The sequence below is a fragment of the Prunus avium genome, chromosome 6, assembly GCF_965620075.1.
Source record: "Prunus avium chromosome 6, drPruAviu1.hap1.1, whole genome shotgun sequence".
NCBI classification, from domain to species: domain Eukaryota; kingdom Viridiplantae; phylum Streptophyta; class Magnoliopsida; order Rosales; family Rosaceae; genus Prunus; species Prunus avium.
Window position 1 is genome coordinate 31091440 of NC_142289.1, and position 27961 is coordinate 31119400.

The 27961-nt window shown below is 36.2% G+C and overlaps 3 protein-coding genes and 1 long non-coding RNA gene across 8 annotated transcripts; 1 reads left to right on the forward strand and 3 right to left on the reverse strand.

Moving 5' to 3' along the window:
• LOC110755413 (high-affinity nitrate transporter 2.1-like) lies at nucleotides 1-2526 on the reverse strand. Its single transcript, XM_021956608.2, has 3 exons — nucleotides 1611-2526; nucleotides 1371-1486; nucleotides 1-1036 (listed from the first exon to the last, which is right to left on the reverse strand). Exons 1-3 carry the CDS (start codon nucleotides 2418-2420, stop codon nucleotides 370-372), a joined length of 1593 nt encoding a protein of 530 aa, XP_021812300.2. The 5' UTR covers nucleotides 2421-2526; the 3' UTR covers nucleotides 1-369.
• Nucleotides 2527-6204: 3678 nt separating this feature from the next.
• Nucleotides 6205-8571, reverse strand: LOC110755414 (high-affinity nitrate transporter 2.1-like). Its single transcript, XM_021956609.2, has 3 exons — nucleotides 7669-8571; nucleotides 7426-7541; nucleotides 6205-7093 (listed from the first exon to the last, which is right to left on the reverse strand). Exons 1-3 carry the CDS (start codon nucleotides 8476-8478, stop codon nucleotides 6427-6429), a joined length of 1593 nt encoding a protein of 530 aa, XP_021812301.1. The 5' UTR covers nucleotides 8479-8571; the 3' UTR covers nucleotides 6205-6426.
• A 2752-nt stretch (nucleotides 8572-11323) lies between these two features.
• Nucleotides 11324-16875, reverse strand: LOC110755394 (5'-AMP-activated protein kinase beta-2 subunit protein). 2 transcript variants are annotated; one of them, XM_021956586.2, is made up of 4 exons: nucleotides 16518-16875; nucleotides 16126-16249; nucleotides 12239-12319; nucleotides 11324-12163 (listed from the first exon to the last, which is right to left on the reverse strand). In XM_021956586.2, the coding sequence occupies exons 3-4, from the start codon at nucleotides 12263-12265 to the stop codon at nucleotides 11837-11839; spliced, it is 354 nt and encodes a 117-aa protein (XP_021812278.1). In that variant the 5' UTR covers nucleotides 12266-12319; nucleotides 16126-16249; nucleotides 16518-16875; the 3' UTR covers nucleotides 11324-11836. The 2 variants fall into 2 exon arrangements, with proteins under 2 accessions (XP_021812278.1, XP_088111768.1); XM_088255642.1 differs by lacking the exons at nucleotides 16126-16249; nucleotides 16518-16875 and having other exon boundaries at nucleotides 12239-12338.
• Nucleotides 16876-24099: 7224 nt separating this feature from the next.
• LOC110755412 (uncharacterized) lies at nucleotides 24100-27877 on the forward strand. Of its 4 annotated transcripts, none has more exons than XR_015836285.1 (5): nucleotides 24100-24323; nucleotides 25253-25331; nucleotides 25479-25600; nucleotides 27309-27432; nucleotides 27578-27877. It is a non-coding gene; the product is annotated as an uncharacterized LOC110755412 (long non-coding RNA). The 4 variants fall into 4 exon arrangements; XR_015836286.1 differs by lacking the exon at nucleotides 24100-24323 and adding an exon at nucleotides 25839-26065 and having other exon boundaries at nucleotides 24330-25331; XR_015836284.1 differs by lacking the exon at nucleotides 24100-24323 and adding an exon at nucleotides 24330-25021.
• The last annotated feature ends 84 nt before the right edge of the window (nucleotides 27878-27961 follow it).

Genomic DNA, 27961 nt, shown 5'->3' on the forward strand with positions numbered 1-27961 from the left:
TTGTTTATAAGAAAGTTCCAACATAAGTGTTTTTTTATAGGGAAAACACAAAAACAAATCTATTATATGAATGTAACAAAACAAAATTATTTAAAAAAAACTACTACTGAAAATTATCATAAGTTTAAACCTTGAAAATAAAAACATTTGTGTACAAGATACATAGAGGCACGCGCTTTATGCCAACTCTATTTTCATTACTAATAAAACTTCTTGTATCAACTCAACTGATCATCTCTTGTATTTCTAACAGAAATACAGTACAAATATGATCGATTCAGATGATACAAAATATCACTTCGCTTTGATTATTGGTTTGTTCCACACCACATGCACCTTGGTGCATGTTGACCCTTTTCCCTTGTTTGACTAAACATGGGAAGGTGTGGTGTTGGGTGGGGTTGGAGCTGAGGCAACACGCCTACCACGCTCAGACCTACTATTCTCTGCAAACCTCAAACTCTGCTGGTGCAGCCCCTTCTGCTTCTCCTCCTCATTCCACTCAGCTCCATAGTAAAACTCTTCCGTCGATTTCACGACATCTTTTGAAGGCGGAAGGAACATGCTACCCCACTGAGGGAAGTGTACCAAAGTCACTGGAAGTGTGCAGCACACGATCATTACCCCCATCAGAGACAACCCTGTCGCAGTTGAGAATGCTGAGCTTGAGAAGAACACTAGTTGGGTCAGCCCGGACCCGAAGTTCCCACCCGCTCCAGTGAGGCCCGATATGATGCCGAGGGATCGCCGGGAGATGAAGGGGATGATGCCAAAGGTGGCTCCGCATGCAGCTTGGGCTCCTACAGAGAAGAGGATCATGGCAAATACCGCAATGGGGAGTGAGTTTGCTCGGCCGAGCCAGATGCAGAAGACTCCTCCTAGTGTTTGGAGGATCCAAAGAGTCCATAGCCTGCCCCTCATGCCAAAGTACCTGGCTGCTCTATCAGAAGCAAATCCTCCAAAGGGACGGGCCACTAGGTTGGCCATGCCAAATGTTGCAGCAATGATTCCAGCTGTGTGAAGCTTGAGATTGAACCTGTTTGATTAAAGGACATTTGAAATTAATGCCAACTATCTCTCACAATAATTCGTTGTTCAAACATACAGATATGTTGGATTAGAAATTCTCAATCTAGTCTTTTAAACCCATCTTATTTAAATGTGTGGTCCAAATTGACAGTTTGACAACATAACATGTCAGATATTTAAAACGAAATATTTTACTAACCAATGTTGTTAACAGCATTATATTCTTGTGGTGAGACTCGATATAGGATGTGGGTCGCTTGTAAAACATGCGATCAACAAACATGTGGTAAAAATCATTATACTCTTTAAACATTAAAAGAAGAAAAAAATGAAGGACATACCTGTCATAGAAGTATTCAGCAATGACATTATCAGTGGACAATTCAACACCCATGGAGTAGCCATAGAGAAGGACGAAGATCCATGTCCTGTAGTTTGTTATAGCATGCCACAACACCTGAACAATATTCAAATTGGAGGGGAGGAACATCAATCAGCTTATTCTGTATAAATATTCGTGGATATTTGAAAGTCATGAATAAATAAACAAAGATAAGGCCTTAAAATTAAAGAAAACTGACCTTGGAGAATTGATCTTTGGCAACATCACCCTTCTTTTGCAGGGCAGCAAGATTCCCATCAGGCAAGTCTTGGCCAAGGGTCAAGACCATTATTCCCATAATGATATGAAGCCAGCCAGGGATGAAAAAGGCAATTCTCCAAGCAGTGAAAGGAGTTGCTCCAACTCTTCCAATTATATCAAACACCAATGGCATCAAGAGCTGGGTGGCCCCACCACCCATGTTTCCCCACCCAGCAGCTGTCCCATTAACCAGCCCAATAATCTTACTGTTAAACATGGTGCTCATCCAATACTGGCATGACACGAATGTAGCAAGAGAAAAACCAATCATGAATCTCACTGCTAAGTAGCCCCCAGCATCAGATACAAATGACATGCAAAACACAGTGGGTGCGCTGAGCATTATGAGAAACGCACACCCATATCGTGGTCCTAGCAAATCACACACCGCACCCATTACAAGTCTTGAGAATATGCTGCCTGAGACAGAGGCAACCCCAGCATTTCCAATGTCTTGCTTTGTGAGGTTGAGGTTGTCTCGGATTATAGGGACAAGTGGAGCTGCTGCAAAAGTTGAGACAAAGCAAGTGAAGAAGGAGATCCAAGACAAGTGGAAGGTTCTCATGTGAGGGTTGGCCAAAGAGAAGAGTTTGAAAACTTTGGCCTTGTGCTCTGAATCAACTGGTAGATCAAATTTGGCTGTTGGGTCTGTTGGGACGATGGGGGAAGCTACTGAGAAAGCAAAGGTTTGCTCTCTGCCTGTCACTCCATGCATGGAGCTTCCGGGTTCACCTTCGACTTCGGCCATTATCCGGGGTTTTGAATTTGGGATTTGGAGTTTGGATTTTGAATCTTGAGTTTCAAAACTCAGAAACTGATCGGGTTTAGAAACTACTTAGACTGAAACTGAATGAAGTTATGGTGTTGTGTGGGGAAGGTAGGTGGGAGTGTGGCATTTATATAGGGCTTGGAGTTGACATTGTGTGAAGGGTTATGAAGAGGCAAGAAAGATTCTCAACACTTTTGTTATCCATTTTGCCGCATCTTATATGAACAGTAAAAGTCTCATCGTATATCCCAAGGGATCACCTAAACCTTCCCTAATGGGCCATCCAGCTGGTTAATTAACTGGTAGCCGCATATAATTAGGATAATCAAATATTAATTAAGTCAATGAACCCTAATGAATTCGGCTCCGGATTTGTACACATTGCACGTTCCATGGACCACTGTAAAATGGTTAGAGTCTTACAGATGATATGACATACAGATTTATATTGTTTTAAATAAATATATAGCTTATATATATATATATTGTTTTGTACACTTTGTAGTAAAATAACAAGTGTTTTTGTTTGAAACTGTTTTTGTAGCAAACCCTTCCATTCAATAACTCTTTTTATCAATAGAAGACTTCATGAAGAACACACACAGTGTTACGTAGAGAAGCACTGCAAGTCTACAAAAAAATGATTCTCTAACTTTAAAAGAAACACCTTTTATTTATTTCTAGAGATGAGTGTTAACGGGACTTACTTAATAGAAAGTTTCTCCATGGACTTACTATCACCTAGGGGTGGAGCTAGAATTGTAAAGTTAGGGGGGCCGAAGTAGAAAATACAAGTATATAAAATACCTAAGTATTCAATCATTACACGTTTAGAGCTAAATATTTCTAATTTAGTCATGTCTAATTTGTTTTAAAGGGAACCTTAACTTAAATTATAAGTGGTTTATTACAAATTCTATATGTTATATATATATAATATAATAGAGGAGAGATAAAAAAAAATTTGGGGGAGCCAGGGCCAGTCCAGGCTTGGGAGTGGCCCTGCCATTGCTATCACCTCATGTTTATTGTATAAAATCGATCAAGCTTAACATTAACTTCTAAGCCAAAATCATGAGGTTACAAGACAACAAGTTTATACAGAGACTCTATTTTAAACGTCTCGTTAATTAGTATTTCTCTCTTTTTTCATTCCAATAATATCAACAACGTTTTTAGTTTGCAACATTTTTGGCTCTGCCAAATGCACTTTCAAACATTTAAATATCGGCTCAAAAAATTGTTGAAGTGAAAGCCTACAATTAATTAAGAACCCCTTACAAGTAAGAACTAGTTTATTTGTCTCATCTAGCACTTCACTCCACCCACCCCTATTTTTAATGTGTTTACTTTTACTCTAAGAGCCAAAATTTATATGTCGTATTCAACCTGACTTCAGTGTCAACGATGTCTCGAAGGATCGATGGTTAATAGGCATCATTAGCTGTTTAATAGAGCAATCATTTAGCTGTTTAAGAATAATTAAAGTGAAAAATAAATGCCCCTTTGAGAATTTTTATATATATAAAAAATAAAGACAAACACGTTAGTTCATGATTGAACCATATTAATAAGTAAGGAGGAGTTCCTTCTTACGAGTAAGGAGGAAAGCATTATCCATATGACAATACGAGAGCATTACATTTATATATCAAATAATATAATCTTATATATATTCTGTTAATTTGGACCATTATCACATTAACGTACGGAAGACATGTTTGTACTAATAATGTATCGTAAGCCTACCACAATCAACTGGCCAAACTGCAGATATTTTAAGAAGAAATATATCTTATTAAGGTGCCATTGTGCCCTAGTTATAGTCACTATTATTAAAATGTAATTATGTGGACAAATGGTACCTTTCCTTTTCTCATTATCAATCGTTTGCTTGTTGTAATGGTTGATGGATGATATATGATATATGTATAACCCAATACTTAACCTTTCACTTGCTGATAGAGTTCTTTGTGTATTGTTTTCGAGGGGCTTTTGACAACATGACTTGGTATTTGTGTTTATAATTAGTCGGGAATGCATTGGATGGAGCTGTAGTTGAGGCCTCTTATTATTTGTTTAAGAGCTACAAAGAGAAGTGTGTTTGCTGACATAATTATAAGACCTTTTGTATTTTGATAAGAACTCTTTTTTTTTGTTTTTTTTTTTTTAGTACAAGTGATTGTCTAAATTAGAGAGAAGGGGAATTTCTCACACACACACAACTATGATGTCGTGGGGATTCGAACTTGAGAGCTCTTGTATGCAAGTTAAGGCCTTTTTTTATTGGAATAGACCCTGTTGGCTTGATAAGAACTCTATGATAAGTCCAAGTACGTATTTGTCAAATATCCTTACAAGAAAAAAGATGAGTATGAATGCTGGCAGATACCTGTTGGTCTCCATTCTAGATATACATTAAAATCACAAATACAATATATATATATATATAGTCACTTCCATTCTAGATAATTTTATTTGAGGGATACCCTTTAAGGTCCTCTACGAATTTTTTTTCAATCATCCAAACCTTCTATTTTTCAAGTCTTCAATCATAGATCATCCTTGCATAAAATCAGGAAAATTGAAAATCATTAAGGAATCTAATTGGGGCCAACAAAATAGACAAACACGGTGCTTCAAGAAAAGACTATAATAGCAACAATCTAGTTGAGTGGTCAAATAGTTTCGGATTCAAGTGATATTTTGTAGAGATGATCTTTGAGAATATCTAAAAACAAGACAATTTGGATCACTGAAATACAATGCATAGTGGGCGCTACAATCCCTCAACTGAAGCTCTATGATATATATATATATATATATATATATATATATATATATATATATATATATATATATATATATATATATATATTTGTTCAATATGAAAACAATGACACATATATGAATGTATATTTTTACCAATTATCTTCAAACATATGGCATGGGAGCTGATGCAAGTTCTTTCTAAGATAAGCAATTTGGGCTTAGATGTGAGTTTTGAGTAGGATGGTTGAAAAAGAGTAGAGAAGAGTGGAGGATGCTGGGGTGGCAAAAATCCTCGTTGGGTCCCGGTTCTAACAGGAGGAGATTTAGAGGAAAAATTGGAGGGATCCCCAAATTTTAAAAAGGTTTTTATAAATACGCCCATTCTAACTTGAAATTATATACAAAAACCTTTAGAGAGCCTATTTGGAGAGAAAAACCCTCAACTAACTACTTGTTAGTTTCTAATTTATTTTTAATGTGTTACAATTTTCTCAAAACCAATTTGAAAATGACAACTGGCTAGTTGAGGGTTTTTCTCTCCAAATAGACTATCTAATGGTTTTTGTATAAAATGTCATGCTAGAATGGGCATATTTATAAAAAGCTATTTTAAAAATTCATGGTTGGTTATGGACCGGGAATGGTATTGCTACTCCCATTCTCAAACTCGGCCGAATAAGTAATATATATATTTTTAAGTAATATACATATAATATAACTATGTATGAATAAATATATAATTTAATATTTATTTAGTTTTGTCAAATTGATTTGAGATTAAGGTGAAATTAGTGTTATAATGTAGAATAAGTATTATTTTATGGAAAAAAAAATTGGGTATTCAGGATGGGTTTGAGAGGAATCCCTCCGACGGGGACGGGACGAGTACGTGGATTCCCCGAAAATTATATGAATGTAACAAAACAAAATTATATACATAAAAATAAAAAAAACTACTACGTACTGAAAATTATCATAAGTTTAAACCTTGAAAGTAAAAACATTTGTGTATAAGATACATAGAGGCACGCGTTATATGCCAACTCTATTTTCATTACAAATAAAAACTCAACTGATCATCTCTTGTATTTCTAACAGAAATACAGTACAAATATGATCGATTCAGATGATACAAAATATCACTTCTCTTTGATTATCGGTTTGTTCCACACCACATGCACCTTGGTGCTTGTTGACCTTATCCCTTGTTTGACTAAACATGGGAAGGTGTGGTGTTGGGTGGGGTTGGAGCTGAGGCAACACGCCTACCACGCTCAGACCTACTATTCTCTGCAAACCTCAAACTCTGCTGGTGCAGCCCCTTCTGCTTCTCTTCCTCATTCCACTCAGCTCCATAGTAAAACTCTTCCGTCGATTTCACGACATCTTTTGAAGGCGGAAGGAACATGCTCCCCCACTGAGGGAAGTGTACCAAAGTCACTGGAAGTGTGCAGCACACGATCATTACCCCCATTAGAGACAACCCTGTCGCAGTTGAGAATGCTGAGCTTGAGAAGAACACTAGTTGGGTCAGCCCGGACCCGAAGTTCCCACCCGCTCCAGTGAGGCCCGATATGATGCCGAGGGATCGCCGGGAGATGAAGGGGATGATGCCAAAGGTGGCTCCGCATGCAGCTTGGGCTCCTACAGAGAAGAGGATCATGGCGAATACCGCAATGGGGAGTGAGTTTGCTCGGCCGAGCCAGATGCAGAAGACTCCTCCTAGTGTTTGGAGGATCCAAAGAGTCCATAGCCTGCCCCTCATGCCAAAGTACCTGGCTGCTCGATCAGAAGCAAATCCTCCAAAGGGACGGGCCACTAGGTTGGCCATGCCAAATGTTGCAGCAATGATTCCAGCTGTGTGAAGCTTGAGATTGAACCTGTTTGATTAAAGGACATTTGAAATTAATGCCAACTCTCTCAAAATAATTCGTTGTTCAAACATACAGATATGTTGGATTGGAAATTCTCAATCTATAGTCTTTTGAACTGATCTTATTTAAATGTGTGGTCCAGATTGACAGTTTGACAACATAACATGTTAAATATTTAAAACGAAATATTTTGCTAACCAATGTTGTTAACAACATTATATTCTTGTGGTGAGACCCTATACAGTATGTGGGTCGGTTGTAAAACATGTGATCAACAAGCATAGTAAAAATCATTATACTCTTCAAAAATTAAAAGAAGAAAAAAATGAAGGACAAACCTGTCATAGAAGTATTCAGCAATGACATTATCAGTGGACAATTCAACACCCATGGAGTAGCCATAGAGAAGGACAAAGATCCATGTCCTGTAGTTTGTTATAGCATGCCACAACACCTGAACAATATTCAAATTGGAGGGGAGGAACATCAATCAGCTTATTAATCTGTATAAATATTCGTGGATATTTGAAAGTCATGAATAAATAAACAAAGATAAGGCCTTCAAATTAAAGAAAACTGACCTTGGAGAATTGATCTTTGGCAACATCACCCTTCTTTTGCAGGGCAGCAAGATTCCCATCAGGCAAGTCTTGGCCAAGGGTCAAGACCATTATTCCCATAATGATATGAAGCCAGCCAGGAATGAAAAAGGCAATTCTCCAAGCAGTGAAAGGAGTTGCTCCAACTCTTCCAATTATATCAAACACCAATGGCATCAAGAGCTGGGTGGCCCCACCACCCATGTTTCCCCACCCAGCAGCTGTCCCATTAACCAGCCCAATAATCTTACTGTTAAACATGGTGCTCATCCAATACTGGCATGACACGAATGTAGCAAGAGAAAAACCAATCATGAATCTCACTGCTAAGTAGCCCCCAGCATCAGATACAAATGACATGCAAAACACAGTGGGTGCGCTGAGCATTATGAGAAACGCACACCCATATCGTGGTCCTAGCAAATCACACACCGCACCCATTACAAGTCTTGAGAATATGCTGCCCGAGACAGAGGCAACCCCAGCATTTCCAATGTCTTGCTTTGTGAGGTTGAGGTTGTCTCGGATTATAGGGACAAGTGGAGCTGCTGCAAAAGTTGAGACAAAGCAAGTGAAGAAGGAGATCCAAGACAAGTGGAAGGTTCTCATGTGAGGGTTGGCCAAAGAGAAGAGTTTGAAAACTTTGGCCTTGTGCTCTGAATCAACTGGTAGATCAAATTTGGCTGTTGGGTCTGTTGGAACAATGGGGGAAGCTACTGAGAAAGCAAAGGTTTGCTCTCTGCCTGTCACTCCATGCATGGAGCTTCCGGGTTCACCTTCGACTTCGGCCATTATTCGGGGTTTTGAATTTGGGATTTGGAGTTTGGATTTTGAAGCTCGAGTTTCAAAACTCAGAAACTGATCGGGTTTAGAAACTACTTAGACTGAAACTGAATGAAGTTATGGGGTTGTGTGGGGAAGGTAGATGGGAGTGTGGCATTTATATAGGGCTTGGAGCTGACATTTTGTGAAGGGTTATGAAGAGGCAATAAATATTCTCAACATTTTGGTTATGCATTTTGCCGCATATCTGATGTGAAGAGGAAAAGTCTCATCGTATATCCCAAGGGATCACATTAACCTTCCTAATGGGCCACCAGCAGGTTAATTAACTGGTAGCCGCATATAGTTAGGATAATTAAATATTAATTAGGTCAATGAACCCTGATTAACTCGGCTTGGGATTTGTACACATTGCACGTTCCTTGACCATTGTAAAATGGAAATGGTTACCATTAATGACATACAGATTTATATTGTTTGAGCTAAAGTATATAGACCCAACTATATAAGGCCACCATTAATGATGTGATCAACAATGTTGTAAATAAATATGTAGTTTTATATTGTTTTGTATGTGCCGACTTGTAATAAAATAACATTTGAAAACATTGTGAGTTTCTTTGAAAGTGTTTAGGAAACCGTCACATTTAAATAACTCTTTTATTAGTAAGCCCCTCCACTAGAAGCTCATAAAAGATAAACAAATAAGCTCTGCAAGTCTTCTCTAACTAACAAGAAAAACTTATATTTACCTAAAGAGAAATGCTAATGGGACTTGCTCACATGGACTTGATGATCGTGTTTATTGAAGTGAGCCAAACTTAACATTAATTCTCAAAGTGTCAGCAAGTTCACGTAAAAACTCTATTTTGAGCAAGTTCTATTATAGCATTTCTCTTATTTCAATCCAAATAGTATCAAGAACACTCTTAATTATTATTATTATTATTATTTTAAATGCAACATTCAAAGATGTCATCATAATTCACAATCTCACAATATAACATACAAAAAGTTTGACAATACGAAACCATTACGTGTATGTATATCGAATAATTTTATCTTATCAAATAGTTTAACATACATATATATTATAGTGTCGGACGTTAATCTGAACCATTATCACATTGACACACAGATGTTTGTACCAATAATTCATCGCAAGTCTACGACAATCAACTAGCCAAACCGCAATTATTTTAAGCAAATATGTCGTGCAATTTGAAAGTCAATCAAGGGGCAATGGGAGGGATGATATATAACTATTATCATATAATAGTTATCTTATTAAGGTGCCATTGTGCCTCTACTCGTTATTATATATTAACCATATTTTTTTAGATATTTATAAAAATACTCAATCATAGACATGTATTTATAAAAATACCCAAGCACTATTTAAACATAAAAACATACCCAAAATGGGTTTTGGGTATGTGTGTAATAATGGGTTTTGGGTATGTTTATAAATGGGTTTTGAGTGTGTGTAATGATGAGTTTTGGGTATGTTTATAAAGTGTTTTGGGTGTTGGGTATTTTTATAATTTCAGCCCCCATTTTGGGTATTTTAGTGAAACTCCCTTATTAAAATGTCATTCTCAGGTGACAGGTCAAATGGTACCTCTTTTATAATCACAGACTATAGCCTTTTCTTTTCTCATTATCAATCGTTTGCTTGTTGTAATGGTTGATTGATAATATGTGATATATATATATATATACACACACATAAAACTGGATACTTAACCTTTCACTTGATCATAGAGTTCTTTGTGAATTGTTTTTGGAGGAGATTTGGACAACATGACTTGGTATTTGTGGTTGGAGGGAGCCTTTTATGATTTGTTTAAGAGCTACAAAAACAAGTGTGTTTGCTGACATAATTGTAAGACCTTTTGTATTTTGATAAGAACTCTGATAAGTCCATGTATGTATTGGTCAGATCCTTACAAGGACAAAGGATAGATAAGAATGCTAGCAGGTGCCTGTGTTGGTTTCCATTCTGGATAACTTTTAAAATCATGTGAGTTGATATATTTATATAGCTTTTTTTATTATATGTATACACATGGAGCTTCAACTGAGGGATCTCTCTAATAAACTTATTTGAGGGACACCCTTATTCCGTATTGTATTTCACTAATCCAAAACGTGTATTTTGTAGATACTCATTCAAAGATCATCTTTGCAAAAAAATCACTTGAATATGATATCATTTGACCACACAATTGAATTATTGAAAATTTAGTACTTTCATGAAGTACCGTGTTCATTGATTTTGTAGGACACAATTAGATATCGAAATGGTTTTTGATTTGTCTAATGTTTTGCAAGGATGATCTATGAATGTAGACTTAAAAAATTGATGATTTGGATCGTTCAAAAAAAATGCATAGGATACTCTAAAGGGCGTCCCTCAAATAAAATTATTTGAGGGATCCCTCAATAGAAGGGGACTATATATATATATATTGAGAGAATGGGGAATCAAACCTAGAACCTTAAATGCATGAACATGGTAAATGCTCTTAACCACTTAAGCTTTTGTTAAATAAGGAAACAATGAAACATATGTGAATGTATGCTTTTGCCAATTATCTTGAGGATATGGCATGGGAAGCTAATGCATTCTTAACCTCGAGTGCACATTCATTTGTGTTCATTTTAGTATATTGCAAAAGCACACATGCATGACCATCCAATTTGTACATTTCTAAATTCATCTCAAACATTCATACCTAATAATCCAAACCCATTCATAGTGTATATAGTATAATAGTCCCTCTTATTCCCACCCATTTAGGAAAGATAAGTACTGACCGTACGAGCTGACTGGAGAAGATTACCTAAATAATTGGAGAACAAAATAATCAATTAAATTATATGCTTGGGATACAAGTACACCATGGAAAGAAATAAAGAAAAAACTTCCCCAAGAGATAAGCTTCTCGGTCAAATTATGGAAAATAATTGAGTGCATGTTCGATGCATATTTGCATGCTAAGTCATACAAGGACAGGGCTTCCTCATCTGTATAAAGCAGGCATTTTATATTCACAAATGCATGCACATGCTTCCACGCATTTCATATGAATCATTCTCATATGAGACCATAACCTAACCCGCCAACCCATTTTGTATCCCAGTTGAAAGAATACTTAAAAGTTTAAATGTACAACTGCACAGTACAGCAAATCTACCCTGCAGAATGAGGAACTTTAACAAATCAAACCTAAGTTCATAAGTTTCTGTGAGGAAATAAGCATCCTTCACTACTAGTTTTGAATTTGGGTTTATTCCACTCCTTGCACCATAACAAGGACTAGATATACCAAACCTAATTTAGGTGTATCCTAATATTCAAGTTCTAAGTGCTGGTAGTCCCCCTTCTTTGAACTGGTTTGTAAAGCACAACTGTAACGAATTTTGAACGAAAGCGATGAGTGAACCCAAGTGCAACTACAGATCGTGGGCTCTCCCGGTTCTCAATGTAAAGATGATTAAGGGTCACATTCTGTGGCAACGGAAGAGTTCCAGCAGTGTCCGCGCTTGCTGGATAACTAAGTAAGGTCTGTTGCAGATGTGGAGGGGCAAGAGGTGGATCCCGTGCCTCGTCTTCATTCCCAGGGTATACATTGTTGTAACTTGCATCAGGTGATCTTAAAACTTCAAATCCTGCAACAGTTGCTTCATCCTGCATAAAATATTTAAAGGTCGGTCCTTTTTTATTTCAGTAGATAAGAAAATCATCAAGGTTCCGGAGGCTTACATAATCATCACCAAATGAGTTGTTCATGCTGAAACAGGAACTAGCAGCACAATATCATCAACTAAGGAAGACTATAAAGACCTGAAAGACAGTGGTTTATCTTCCATGAGAATCACAGATACACTAGCAGTGCGTCAACATAAGCACACATAGAAGTAGAATTCCACGCCAAGGCAACCCAGCAAATTCAATCATCCACTGCAATATGTTAAAAGTCAAGGAAAAACAACAGGATGGCTATGAGAGCCAAGTATAAAATCCCATATACTCTGTTTTAGATGATTGATGCAACCAATTACAACTTAGGGGCCTCAGTATTTTCAAACTCATGACCTTATATAATGAGTTGGCTTAATGGTCCTTAACTTTTCCATGATAATTTGACGTCTTTTACTTTGATTTCCTTTTCGTACACATCTTATTTTTGGGCCATTGAGTGTTAATGAACTGTTATTCTTTCTGATACTAAAGAAATCTAATCAGACATAATTACAAAGAAATCCGATACTATGCACAGTCAAATCCTTTCAGTTTCATTCTTCCATACAAGATAGTGTTAATTTCTAAACTCCAAGGAGTATCTTATATGTTATAATAGAAGAAACAGGTTTTCTCTGTGTCACTACCATGGTGATGTATAACTTCTTTCCAGTCCTAAAGTATCAGATGGCAAAAGAATGAGAAGTTGAAAATAAATCTCAGAGAAACCCACCCTTAACATTATAGAGAAGTCACCATGAACCCTCACTTGCATGTTTACATTCAATGAAAATTAACCAAGTGGACAACATACACTTTCGGAGCTTGCAAAGCTTTTAAGGTAATGTTGTACCCCAGCTCCTATTTCTACTGATTTGTGCAGCTTACCAATCAACACACATAAAATACTCTAAGTTGATGCACTGATTTAGGCTTAAAACATCAAATACATTTTTTCTACTTCTCAATTATAGTATAGCACGTGATTGATTTTCATCTACGCTCTTTTAGCAAATCTTAGCTAAAGTCGACTTCTTCTCGTAAAGTTACGCTGCGTTGGTTAACTTTAGCCTAACACATCAAAGTACTAGGACAAAACTAATAAGCTATTCCAATAATAAAGTTTTTCTACTCTTGAATTTAGAAGTAGACAATGTCAAAAGTAAACAAATAAAATAAGGAACATATATGTCTCATTTGAGTAGCATAAACTATAGATATCTCTCCAATCACATTAATAATAGATAATAAAATTAAAATATAAAGTAAAATAAAATGAATAATAGATCATATAAATTAAAAATAAAGCAAAATCAGTTTTGGTATGTCAGCCTTCCACCATCCACCATGCCTCCCCTTCCCTCAGCCTTACAACCTCATCCCAGCCTCCCCCCACCCCATCCCCAATGTTGTTTGTTGTTCTTTGTGGAAACATAGCAGTGGTGGACCACTGCTAGAACCAGAACGGCCTCGGGGACAACAATTTTCACGGGTTTTGTTGAGATTCGCATCTGAATCCAGTGAGCCTGCTGCAATGGTGTGGAAATGGGAAGCCATGGGTGAGGCTCTATGCCAACAAGGCTCTCGCCCCATGAATGCTCTGTGGCCTCAATATGATCTGTAGGAGACTTCGCGCTTTAGTCAGAGAATCAACTCATTAACGATACAGATAATTAATTTTCTAATAATGAGATTCCTTCTTTTTTTTGGGAACCTTTGGGTGTTGGGGAGTGCTGCTTTGTGAAGTGATCTCCCTTGTGTCATGACTCATGATAACTGGTGAGTGAGATTTGATCAATCAAGGAGATAGAGAGAGGAGCTGGGAGACCGGTGGTGGAGGATAGGGGAGGAGGGATGGGGTAGTGGAAGGTCAGGGAGGAGGTGGGGCTGGGGTGGGGTTAGATCGGAAGGGTGGGGCCACGTAGATCTTTCAACTTTACGCTTATTTTATATTTTAAGTTGAAATTTATAATTTTTGAATTAACTAATATTTTTATTAATTTTTAAATGGTTTAAGAATTTATTTTTAACGGTTATTGGATAGAAATGACACCATTAAGTAATGGAGTCAAACAAGGTGACCAAAATACAATTTCGTCCACAACACAGGGGCCAAAAAGGTATTTTACCCAACTATGTTAATCTCTGAAAGATTGAAAAAATAAAATTGGCTGTCGACCTTGGTATACACATCCGCATTTGCAATAGCAGCTACAATTTCAAATTTTTGCAATATAGACCATATTCAATTGCATTGGCCATAAATCTTAATCTATGAAAGACCAAATTCAAAGACCTAAGAATAAATCCAAACTGAAGATAGAACCCCAAGGTCAATATCACATCCCATCCAAGAAAATACCTACCAGATAAAAAGAAAACTGAATCAACCACATTTTAAAAGTTCCTTAGCCAAAAAAGTTTGTCAAGCGCTTTCCCAGTAAAGTCCCTCCTCATCAGACTTAAACCAAATCAATTCTTGAATGTTTACACCATTTCTCACCCTCTAAAAGTCTTCAAAGGGTGCAGCCAGTGAATAACTCATCACTGGCACAGCTACTGAAATAGGGAGGAAGGGCAAAACTGCAGTCTCATTATACAAAAAGAAGGTCTATTCAAGAAATCACCAGCACATGCCTTCTGCAGAATGTGCAGATTATGAAAATACAAGAAGTACTAGTGTACAGTCAATGAAAAATAAGAACATTTTGCCCTTGGTCAGATAAAAAGTTTTAAAACAAATCTCTCACTGGCTTCCTATTCGCCCAGGTAAAATCATTTCTTTCTCTATTTTGTTTAGGTAAAATCATTTCTTTCTCTATGTTGTTTACAAACAAAAATTCATTCATTCCCAGCCCAGTAGGCATTGCCTCACATGTGCATTGTTAACTGAAGGCTTCATTTCAATTAGGAATCTCTTATGCAGTTAAGAACGGATAATTAGTGGATTCACTTCAATAAAGCAGTTCTTTTCTTTATAGAAGAAACTAAACTATACATTAGGTTGTCAATGGTTGTCTTGTCATAGAACAAACAGGGAGTAGATTGCACTAGAAGGATGCAGACAAAATGACAGAAAAATCCCACACTTATACCGGGACCATGAAAAACACACACACACACACACATTGCTCAAACAAAACCCACAAGCATCAATACCATACCAAACAATATCAACAAGTAATACACTACATGAAAATCCACAAAGAATTTCCATATGCAGTCTCCACATTGTACTTTTGATGACAGTCTCCCTTCATAATTTATATAATAGTAGATTTGCCAACATTAAGAAAGCAAGGCCAACCATACAGAACTATTGCTGTTGCTCTAAATTATCACCTCTCTCCTATAAAATCATCTTTTTAGTGTAAAACGCAATTGAACTAACAAACTGAATTCTGCAGAACATCAAAACACAAGTAACATAGAAAAGGATCAAAGCACATCTTTAATAGGACTGCATCCAGTATTGGTCTTCCTACCCAAAGATTTTGATAACTAAGAGTCATTTGCAAAAGAAATTTTCATAACTAATAGATAACGGCAAAACATACACATGGTAAGCTCATACCAACAATGCATTCAATATGAATTCTAGCAGACTAAATAACAAAGATTCAACATTCCTAAAAACATGAGGCAAAACATTTAACTAAATTTCAGAACGGAAGGAAGGCCCAAATGATTTCAGAATAAGCGAGACAAAAACAGAATTCTTTAAACCTAACCTATAAATATCCTCAAGAATAGATGATATTCTCTAAAAGATGTATCCAGTAGCATAAGAGGGCAAAAATCAGTAAGATAAATCATATCAAAGCACATGATAAGCGAAAATTTGCTTCATCCTAAACCATCACCAAATATCAATATGCTAGAGATCACATTTCAAAGAAGAGACTTACTGGATTGGACTAAAGCCCCAACCTTCAATCAACAGCTTCTCAGTGCCACCTTACCCTTGAAACCAATATGAACAGCTACAATTCAATTAATAGCAATATGAACTTTCGCAGACCCTACGCTTATCTGAAAAAATAAAGGCAAACCCAGATGGAATCAAAAGCTACCCATAAGATATTTTACCAAAACAAAACTACCCAAAAATCTAAACGCTGCCAATTTCATGTTAAATCCTCAGAGTAAATGAAAAAACTAAAAGCAGACCGAACCCACTCTAGGAATGAGTTCAATGAGTTGAATTCAGTCCCATATAAGCAGACCCACAATGGGATTTCAAGGTAAAAAGGAAAGTATGAAAAGAATCTGACAAAAGAAAAACCAAACAATTCTTTACCTGGTAAACAGAGAAAAGATTGAAAACTTTAAATTGAGAAAGCTAGAAACGGGGGGCGAGTGTGTTGGTTCGAGGAAATGACTGCACAAGTCCAGCTCGAGAGACTCTCTTCTAGGAGATTCCGCCAAGAGATCCTGACACCAGGCTTGTTTGCTAAGCGAAAACTAAATTTTCAGAAAAGAAAAAAAACATGGTTTTCTTGGCTTTTTTGTTTTTGTTTTTAATTTATAATCTGGGTTTGGGGATTTGAACTAGTTTCTTTAAACTAAGTCACTAGCCAAGTAATTAATCAACAACAAAAAACAACATTTATTGGTTTATACAATTTTTCTCTATATTAACAACCCTTTTTTTAGTAATACTATATTGTATAATGGGTAAATATACTCTCAGTTTGTGATTGTATAGATCTTTTTGTAAGTGCTCTAAAAAAATAATAACATTATTAATTTTGCAGCACATAGTAACAAATTCATGATGGGTATAGGCCAAGAAAATAGTGTGAAAAGTTTGTTAATTAGTCTCTATCAAAAGGAAGAAGAAAAAAAACTTTGCTATTTAGTCTTCAAAATATCCGGATTAAATCATATCAGAGGAAGCCGTATTCACTTTGAGGGGACAGGAGGCCATTGTTCTTCCTCCCCTCTCCCCTATTTTCTTCCTCTATTTACCTCTTTCCCCAATTTCAAAGACAAATGGTTTTCCCAATTTGTCTTCGTTTTATTATGATTTTCATCCAATCATCACATGTGGCTGCGTCTCGACATCGGATTTCCACCTGCGTTTCAATCATCATATGTAGGATGAAGGTATTTGATGAAAATCTTAGTAGTAAAAGTGAATGTGGTCTCAACGTTAGAGTATTGAGTTACCTGATTAAAGCAAGTGAAACACATTCAACAAATTGGCAAGGATACTTCTCGGTATAACCTCTTCATTGAGTGGAACAAGCATGACCTCATTGGGGAACTTCTATTGCATGAAGTTCTTCGTCGATATTAAGTGTACCTAGTGGGGTAGTGGCAGAGTTAGAAATTCTTTACATAAAGGGTACACCTACTTAAATATATTTTTCTTTACGGTTACAATTGAATTAATTTTTGCTTGGTATATACAAAATTCCTAAATTTGAGTACTATACTACTTATTATTTTGCATTTCGCACATTAACTATCTACTCATCTTTTTTTTTTTCAAGTATTAACTATCTACTCATCACTATACTAGCAAAAGATATTGACTGAAATTATCAAAATAAGACAAAAAGAGATTTAGAATGGATAGCAATAGTAGAGAGAGAGAGAGAGAAGAAAAACATTTTCAAAAAAAAAAAAAAGGAAAAAGGCACTTTGAATTTTGAATGTATGTCCATTATTTAACTCAATGATTTTGCCATTTACTATTGTCACTGAAGATGTATAACGTCACATCACACAAATTCTTTTCATTTTTTATTAGATACCTTGAGTTAAGAAGAAATAAGAAGATAGATGAGAGGAAAGAAATCCTCTGTTGCATAATAGTGAGGACATACTGACGTAACCACTCCAGCAATAATCTAGTACCCAAACTCTGTGAAATCAACCAACTGAATGGCTTCTCCTCCTCCAAAATTAACCCTCAACCCTCATAAAATTAAACCCCCAAAGCTATGAAGTAAATATTCTTTCAATCAACACACGACCAAGAATGAAAATTGAAAAGAAGCAGGAGAAATAGGGGCAGCATACAACCTAAATAAGACCCTAGAAAAAACTAGCCATGCCAACAACAAGGGGGATGACAATGACCTAACCACTTTCCTATGGATTACACATCACAAAAAAATTTATAGAGCAAGTTACTAGTAAACGCATGGAAGATCGCAAACCGCGATAGTTCAAAATGTTCCAAAGGCTTGTGGGGATACTGATATGTTATCTGTTTTGAAGTTTATAAAATTGAATCCAAATAAGATACCAAATGAGCCTTTATTTTTTATGAGAATGATTTGTATGCATAGCCTCGTTTATGTTGTCATTTTGAGCCCTTGAAATCTCATAACTGACCCTAGCATGCATCATTTATTAAAATAAAAATTCATTTTATCACAGTTCGAATTTATCGTATTGTTTATATATGGATTTTTTTCCCATTAGACCCATACAAAACCAAGTGACGTGGCAATGGCTATTTGAACACATAGATGGGCTTAGAAGTAGAGAGACCCAATTTTAAAGAAAAATTGAAAGGTGGAGCCCAAACTCCACGGCCGTGACATATTGGACTCGTCCAAAAATAAGCAGGTTCGTCCCAAAGAAAAAGTGGATTGCCAAGCCCAATACCATCTCTACAGTCCATGAGCACGAAGACCGGATACTCGGCCCAAGAATCACAACGGCCCAAGTTCTTGGCCCAACTTAATCTAAAAGTGAAGCTCCACCAAAGTTAGAGCTCGGCGGTTTGTTCCTCAGCCTGAAAAATCTTGGCAGAGTAAAATTGCAGGTACCGACTCTAGAAAATGCATCATTTACCTTATCTTGAGCACGTCATAACGTAGAAAGGCAAAAAGAATGATGCGACGTTAGCTAATTTTTGAAACTTGTGCACGCATATTAGAAGTTTTGGAACTCGCTTGGGAAGCATTTGCAGAATGACGAGCCTCGGGACTAATGATCGAGGCATGACGTGAGGCCAAGAAGGCGGCTTATGCAATAGTTTGGGCGGTGGCCGACTTTCATGGCAACTTTTGAGGGCGGCAACATTTGCCTATAAATAGGGGACTTACACTTCATTTTTGCAAACTCAATGTCTTAACAAAATCAACCCAAAATGCTGCTTAAATTTACTCTTAAATCAAACTTAGAATTTTTATTGTTTTCTTAGGATTTCATGTAGCCATATCACCAATAAACTTTTAGACTTGTTCAAAGTTCTCTTAAGCTTCATCATTGTAACCATCCACATTATATATGTCAACAAACAGCTTTGATTAATCAGAGTCTTGAGCAACATCCAATCCACCCCAATTTCTCATTTAAGGTTTGTCTTAGTCTATAACTCAAAGAGAAATTAAGAGATCAAATTGAAAATCGAACTCTTCATTGAACACAACAATCTTACAAGCACTTGATTAGTGTAGACGACATCAACAACTTTGTTACCAAAGTTGAGAACCCAACGGCTGAGATTGTGTTCCTTACTCGGTCTTAGTCACTCGACGAAATCAGAATCCACGACGCAACCTAGTATTCACACCACAAAACTTTATCATCCCTATTACGGCCAGAAGTGGCAGTGACAGCTAAAACACCTTCACACTCGAACCAAAGGATGACTTTATTACCATCTTCACTCGCCCCTTGATTATTTTATTTTAAATAATCCACGTGTCATGCCAGAAGGTTTTACGGTCAACATGTATGATCCATGGATGGATAATGAGGTCCCCGATCACCCGAAGTTTTAAGGACTGCTTGTATATGCAACTTGAACAAAATTAACAATTCCAAAACCACGCATTCCACTAGCTGGCTTCACTCATACAACCAATCACCTTCATTGAGAAGTCATAAAGGTGGGGTTGCAAGATCATGAAACTTTTGGCAGTATGATTCTATCAAATGTCAAGATTGTTTGGGAAATCAGCAATTTAAATTTTGTTGATTTTTCTATATTTAGGTACCCTACTTATCATTTCAGTCATACAATAAGACTTTAAAAGTTCATGCTAAATATATTGAAACTCCAACAACAGAAAATAGATGCAAACCTACCTTTTAAAAGAAAACAAAATAGCGAGGGACTAGAGTCAAGAAGACCATCAATTAGAATAAATCATTGTCAAACATCATATATGGGAGAGGTAAGATGCTAGTTGATTGGCGTTTATGGTTTGAGTATCATATATAAATTTGGACTTTAATGGCTTTCATCAAAATCCAAACCAACCCCACAACAATAACCTAATTTATACACATTTATGCCACCAATTTATCTTCCTCTTATTGTCCTTTTTCTTTAGGCCAGTTTGGATTGATATAGTTCCAGAAGGCACCCGAGTTCTTATAGGACCAAAAGCCTAGCTACCAAGACTTTTGAGTTATAAGCACTTAAATCCCAAGGTCTTTTGTGGCATGGTGACCCTTCCGTACGATTTCCTTGTGCTTTATCACTAGCAAGCAGTGTGCTTCCCATGTGACACCCCCCACCCCTCTACATCCCCAAATGGGGTGGAGTCGGACCCCATCTTTAATGGAGTTGGGACGAGTATAACCTCTGTCTAAGTTTTTATCGTTTACATTGACACTGATAGAGAAGAGATGAGAATGGCAAAGTCGTTCCGACTTACTTCGCCTTATTTTTAAGTATCATCGCTTACAAGGATTTTGTAACTCAAGTAATTTAAGAGCATTTATTATTTTATCCTTGCACTCAAGGTGTTGAGTTGGATTACTTCTCTTTCTCACAGTATTGCTTAATCAACAGTTCGGTAGCGAGTTTGAGTCTTATGCATGTTATATTTTACCTATCTCTCTATCACTGATAATGAAGCCAAAGTTGGTTTTGGTAATGGAGTTCCATAAGTTCGTATTATACTACCTCCTTATATAAGGTATACACCGTATACCTAAAACACTGCCTAACAATATTCCCTAAAAATTTGGATTCAGAATATCTGACAAGATTCCTCATTTAGAGGAACAAATGTGCACGTTGTGTGATACATAATGTTACATGTATCATGTTTACAATATTAAATTAATAATTGTCAATTACAAAAAGTTTTGAATTTTCACACGTGGGCTAACCCGCTCTGATACAATGAAGGAAGTTGAGGTTCCACCCTAAAACCAATTGGCAATGGGCGGAGTAGCGCAACTTCTTATAAGCCCTTGCAAGCTAGCTCTAATAGATTTGTATATTAGCGCAACGAACATGGAGCTCAAGTGGTTAAGAGCATTTATCCATGCACCTGAGGTTCCGAGGTTCGATCCCCCTCCTCTAATATAGCTTGTATAAAAAAAATAAAAAATAAATGTATATTAACTAAAAGGTCTACTTGAAGAACAACGGAAAAAAAGGCCAAGAAAGTTGAAATAACGAAAGGCTCTTTTGGTCATAGACTTGGTTAGAAGCGTGGCAATTTTACGACCCTTTAAATGTCTATCATCTCTTTATGGCAAGCAGCCTACCAGTACCAAATATCAACCCAATAATCAAATCAGAACCAGTCGAATTTCGAATTTCATTCTCAAAACCAAAACCCATCACCACAATGTAGCTTGTGGCCCTTGTTCGCTAGAAATATAATATCTAATTCAATGATTGCAGGCAGCAGTGCAATCTTTTCTGTAAGCTTTGAAAGCAATGATATGAAGTCGAAATTTTAGACCTAAAAAACCCAAAATTTCATAATGGGATGGGATATATCTCAAATTGTGTCTTTGAAAAAGTATAGATCCAATTGATTTCCATTGGTCGCATATCAACTCATAAGTACTAATATCGCCAAAGAAAAAGTAACCCCTTGCTTTGACATTATCATGATCACAGATTTTGTTACATTCCTTATTTAAATAATGTTCTCATTTTGTCTTGCAGTTTTACTTTTTTGAAATAAAAAAAATAAAAAAAATACAAGTAATAGTCTAAACTACAAAAGAAGACAGTTTCTTCTCACGCACATTACAAAAGTGTCATGGAATTCGAACATGAAACTACTGATCTACAAGTCAATGTCATTTTTCATTAGGCTAAACCTCGTTGATTGTTGTCTTACATTTTAGTTTATTGAAAGAAGTTATTAAAAACATATAAATGATGAATACTAGCTATCTCTTTTGTTTAGGAACCTTCCTCTTTGTCCTCCCCATTTATAAATTACCATTGGAAAAAATTATTTACTTGTCTTGGCATTACTATCATAAGTTTTTAACAAAAAAAAATTCAAAAAAAAATTCAGAATGCTTTATACTAGTTTATAATACGAAATATTTTGCCCGTATCAGCCATAGGTTCTTAATATGACCTAAACATGGGTCATTGGCCGAAAGAGAAAATAATGGAATAAATAAATAAATAAAGGTTGATAAAAATGAAAATGATCAGTTAAATGTGGTAGCTTTTTTCAGTTTGATGACGAAAGAAGAGGGGACAACAGAATAATTGAAAAAAGGGTAAATCTGCAGCAGCCAGCCACATCAGAATGTACGGACACGGCTACGAGCCCTTCAGGTGGAGGCCTGCTGGGAGGAATCTGTCACTTTTCACGGGATTTATTGTTTTTTTTTTTTCCTTTTTCAGGTATAAACGGTGATTCAGTTTCTCTGTCACACACTTTTTTATTTTATGGTTTTCTAATAAACTTGTCGCAGCAGCACTTTCTTGTCAAATTAAATTAAATTAAAGAATTTTTTTTTGGGGAAATAGATGCTTTACTCATTAATAATGATACATGACAGTTATTAGTGGAGACGTAAAAAATAACTTTTGAGAAATATGAAGGGAATTTATTTATTTTCATCGACATTAATATCTTTTTCTTCTTTAGCCTTTCATCCTGCAATATAATTCAGGGTATGTTTGAGGGTAATTTTGAGAGGGTCAAATCACTTATGGGGAGAAGCATCTCTCACGTACTTCTCCATATAATCACTTTAAATGTTTTTAAGCGATTCAATGGAGAAATGATTATTGGCCCATCTAAAATCACTTCCAAACGAGCCCTTAATGATCAGAACAATCCATTTATCTCTCAAAAATTATCTCTACAAGAAACTCTCAATTGGGTATAGTTCAGATTGTTGAGCTCTAATATGAAGGAAATTTATTTATTTTCATCAACATTAATATCTTTTTCTTCTTTAGCCTTTCATCCTACAATATAATTCAGGGTTTGTTTGAGGGTAATTTTGAGAGGGTCAAATCACTTATGGGGAGAAGCATCTCTCACGTACTTCTCCATATAAACACTTTAAATATTTTTAAGCGATTCAATGGAGAAATGATTATTGGCCTATCTAAAATCACTTCCAAACGAGCCCTTAATGATCGGAACAATCCATTTATCTCTAAAAAATTATCTCTACAAGAAACTCTCAATTGGGTATAGTTCAGATTGTTGAGCTCTTCCACCTCCACCCATGTGGGCAAAGGTTCAAAACCCCGAGGCATCCAATGAATATTTTTTTGATATATGTTTACCCATTACCAATTAGTTTTGGGGAGAAACTTTAACTTCATTCATTGTATTAGAGCGGGTTCGCCCACGTGTGAAGCTTGATAGCCACAAGTGCTCTACGTCACTCAATATGTTTTATCCACATGTTAAGCTTGAAATTTCGCTTCACCTGAAGAGGTTGGGGAAAAGGAGCGTGTGATGATGTGAAAAAATATCTCACATCTAAAAGTTAAGGGATGTAATACAATATAGAACTTGAGTTACTTCTTTTTAATAATATGTGGAGATGTAATTTCATAATAACTAAGAACCGACAATAATTAAAAAAGAATGATAATATTAATGAGCGTGGATGCATGAGCCCATATAATAACACCAAGAGGACGCCCTCATCTGCCCAACACCGAAAATAAAGTTAGGGTTTAGTGAAAGATGGCGATGTGTAACTGCGGCCGCATCGGCTCTCAGTACTGTCAGCTCAGCATCCGCCAATCAAATGGCAAAGATTTTAAAAAGTCGACCAATCAATAAAGTTTGGGCTCACCTATGTTCCTAATATATAATCCCAACAAACCCTACATTCGCTTTACCATCCGTGGTTCATGAGCTTCCTAACTCTCATCTCTTTCAAGCACACACACAAAGTCAGGCCTCTGTTTCTTTCTCTGTTATATTGCTTTCTATTTTATTTGTTCTCTCTCTCTAATCCTAATTAACATTTGTTGATTATTTCTAATCAATTTTTTTTCTTCTCTTTCAAACACTGGAATACCAACCGGAATTTTGTCTCTGGATATAATCGTTTCTGCGGGAATCTGAATTTGGTTTCTTTCTTTCATTTTCAAATTGTGTTCTTTGTCGGAATCGATCGATCCTTTCGGAGAAACCTGAGCTGGATATCAAAATCTGTGAATTGTGAACAGAATATATGAAACCTTTATCATTATTATTTTTCTCAAATATTCTTTGAGATTTTTTTATATTATAGATTAGGTAGTACCTTAAAAAAAAAAAGAGAATAGGGTTTTGTTTTGTTTTTTGTTTTCTTCTTGGGTCTAGTTTCAACATGTTAGATTCTTCTTGGGGTACCCCTCTTTACGTTTTGGCCACTGGCAGTAGGCCACGTAAGCTTATTCCTCGTGGACTTGGTGCTATTTAATTTGTACACGATGAAACTAAAATTCTCCAAACTATTCCCTTCACTGTGTTCTTCTTTGAATGTCCTTAATCTTCTGTTCTTCTTTTTTTTTTTTTAATCTTTTTATTTATTTATAAATAGTTTATGTATCATTTTCTTGTTAGATTACCTCTTCAAAATCCACAAACACTCGGATCTCGATCGGTACTTGACTCGTATATATGCTTTGATGAAATAAAAAGATTGACAGTCGTTGTTTGCGGGCGTAGCATCATCAAGATTCACGCACATGCAATTAACTTGAAAGTTTCTCTCTTTGCTAAAGTTTCTTTCAAAGTGAGAATCTTGATGATGCTGCATCGGCAATAAACCACTATACAAAAGAGAAGACTCTCTCTCTCACTCTCTCTCTCTCTCTCTCTCTCTCTTTCACAGTCTCACAAGTCTTTCACGGTCACACCAGTCGCCAAGGCAACTTTTTTCACTTCTATGATTCCTTGCTTTCGACTGTTAGGTGTGGGTTCTTTTTAAATTTGTTGCTTCCTATTTGTAGGTGTTATTTTCCTTCATTAATTATGGCAGCTCATATCATTGGAGAAGTGTGAGTATGTGTTGTTATATATTGGCTCCTCATTAACTCTGCTCTGCTGACTTTTGACAGATCTGTGATTATTCTTCTGAGAAAAGCTGAGTGATTGAGTCTGTTTATGGAGAGAGAGAGAGAGAGAGAGATAGACTTGAGCCTCGATGATGCTGCAAAGCCTTTTAAAGCATTTTGAAAAGGTGAATATCTTCAAATCATTTATAAATATTTCACATGAAGGTAAATTTTGTTGCAACCATTTTTTTTGGGTCGGTTTTCAGTTCTAGTTCAGATCCACCCATGAACTGTCCGGATCGTTTGGTACAGAATCCAAAAACTATGTTTTTTCATTTCCAATAATGAGTGCATTTTGATTTTAACAACAATATTGGCTCTTTGGTATATAGTTTCTAATTAATAAAGAATCGAATAACTCAGAAACAACCTGTTTTCGGAAGATGCAAAGGTATTGTTTTCAAAATTGAAGAAGCTCACTACTAGAAAATGCCTCCCCTTTCATAAAAGACGGATGCAGAAAGGTGAGAAAGAAACATTTACTGATCTTCTGTAAGATCAGTACGTAGGTTTTCCATGGGATGTGCAGGAAAAGAAACAGTACTAATGATCTTGTGTAAATGCAGCTGAAGCTGAGAAATAATAGAAAGGTGAGAAAGAAGTTAATTTTAATTAGGGTGTGTGTTTGTGTGGGGATTTTGTTTTTCTTTCCTCTTTTAATTTATTTCTTTTGGGGCGGCTGTTTGATGCCTGTTTGAGTGAAAAACTTAACATAATAGTTTTATATGAGCAATGTTCCAAGTGTTTTCGATCTCTAGCTGTGGAATCAGTACTTCATTGAAAATGGGAACTTCGATATGTAAAATCGTGGTGGGAACTTGTCACAAAATGTCACATTGTGACTGCCTGCCATTCTTGTCCTTGCCTCTACACTTTGTTTTGTGGACCAAACCAAGAGAGTGATCATCTCTCCCAACTTGGACCCCTCGACATGTAACCTCACACTCTCCCTTTCATCTCATCACTCCTCTCAAAGACATCATATTATTCACTCCACCTCTTCAATAATACTTCACACGTGACAGTGATAATTCAGACCATGGAGATCTGTGTGCCTCTATCACTATCCATGCCTTTTTGATTCACATATATCCATTATTATTTTTGGTAATTATGAGGAAGAACATAACTCGTGACCTCTTATCCGTTAAGGTAAACTTGTGTACTTGCAATCACTCTAAACCTCATTTGTAGTTTAAATTTGAGTGTCATTACACTCGTGAAGCTTTTGAACATAGGATTTATCCGATTATACATAATGCTAGGACCACTGATTATAATGCAGTGATATATATATGTAATGCTAGGACCACTGGTTTCTTAATATTTACTCTTGAAGTAGGAGGGCCTGATTTCCTGTTTATTAGATAACTTCCATAAGACTAGAACTTTGATGTACTTTGTTTCTCAAACACATTTTAATTCAATATGTTAATCCCTACTTCATTCACTTTGTTTTCTCGTAATCGAATCTGTCATAGATTTCAACGTTTTGAGTTCCAATCATAGCTGGAGTAGCTTGATCATTTGCAAGATTTGAATTTCCAGTGGTGGGTGTTAGGTTTTTGCTCAAGAATGAGTGTTTCTAATATGGCACTGCTCTTAGTCGTCTGAACGCTAAACAGTATTCAAATTGTCGAGGTCCACAAATTATTTTTAGTTATCAAATTAATTTGCCTCTCTTTTCGTTTTGGAGAGGTTTTAAATGCATCTCTGTACTTTACTACTTAAGAATCGTCTTATAATTTATAAATATGTAGTTTGAATTTAGTTTTAACCATATAGTTGCAATCGTACTTTGAATTTGTCTTCCTAACCTCTTGTATTTTACAGAGGCTGGTAAGTGTGACGTCTCTGCACCGGATATTGTAAGAGGACGGTTGATTGGCAGGACATAGCCAAGTTCTTGGCCCTCTCATAGTCCTGTGCAGATGTCCACACTTAAACAGTTTTACACGTAAAATACTTTGAAAACCCTTCATACCCTTATTACAGATACAATACATGAACAGATACAGATACGTGCCGTATATGCATTCATACCAATAAAATATTATATTTTTCCTTACGATTGGATGCACAAAAATACTTTTGTATGGCAGGGCGCAACTTGGCGTGGACTCACATTTGTACGACGTAATGCATGAGAACAAGTGGGGATGCTCTAGAGAAATTTCTGGACAAAATTCTGAGTGGATCTCTTTATTTAATTTTCGTTTGGAAATCAAAGAAGGGTCAAGAGATCCAATTATATGGAAATTATTTAACATTTGGTCCATCTTAAATAACATGTAAGGGGGCATCATTAATCAATGAGGACCACAGATATACAATTAGTAGTTGCTTTGTTTATTCTTCTTTTTTTCATCATTGTATAAAGTTGGTCCTATTTTGTACCTAAATTTATTTCTTGCCAAGGCCCCTCATCATCCCTCATGTTGAGCTAGAACATGAAAACTTTGTCACATGGGAAATTATGAGTACAT

Bases quoted from the DNA above. Each gene is read 5' to 3' on its own strand.
- LOC110755414 (XM_021956609.2), bottom strand. From the start codon at position 8,478: ATGGCCGAAGTCGAAGGTGAACCCGGAAGCTCCATGCATGGAGTGACA. The intron at 7,542-7,668 runs GTCAGTTTTCTT...AATATTGTTCAG, and splicing joins CCAAAGATCAATTCTCCAAG to GTGTTGTGGCATGCTATAAC. The intron at 7,094-7,425 runs GTTTGTCCTTCA...TTAATCAAACAG, and splicing joins GCTGAATACTTCTATGACAG to GTTCAATCTCAAGCTTCACA.
- LOC110755394 (XM_021956586.2), bottom strand. From the start codon at position 12,265: ATGAACAACTCATTTGGTGATGATTAT. The intron at 12,164-12,238 runs GTAAGCCTCCGG...TATTTTATGCAG, and splicing joins ACTCATTTGGTGATGATTAT to GATGAAGCAACTGTTGCAGG.
- LOC110755413 (XM_021956608.2), bottom strand. From the start codon at position 2,420: ATGGCCGAAGTCGAAGGTGAACCCGGAAGCTCCATGCATGGAGTGACA. The intron at 1,487-1,610 runs GTCAGTTTTCTT...AATATTGTTCAG, and splicing joins CCAAAGATCAATTCTCCAAG to GTGTTGTGGCATGCTATAAC. The intron at 1,037-1,370 runs GTATGTCCTTCA...TTAATCAAACAG, and splicing joins GCTGAATACTTCTATGACAG to GTTCAATCTCAAGCTTCACA.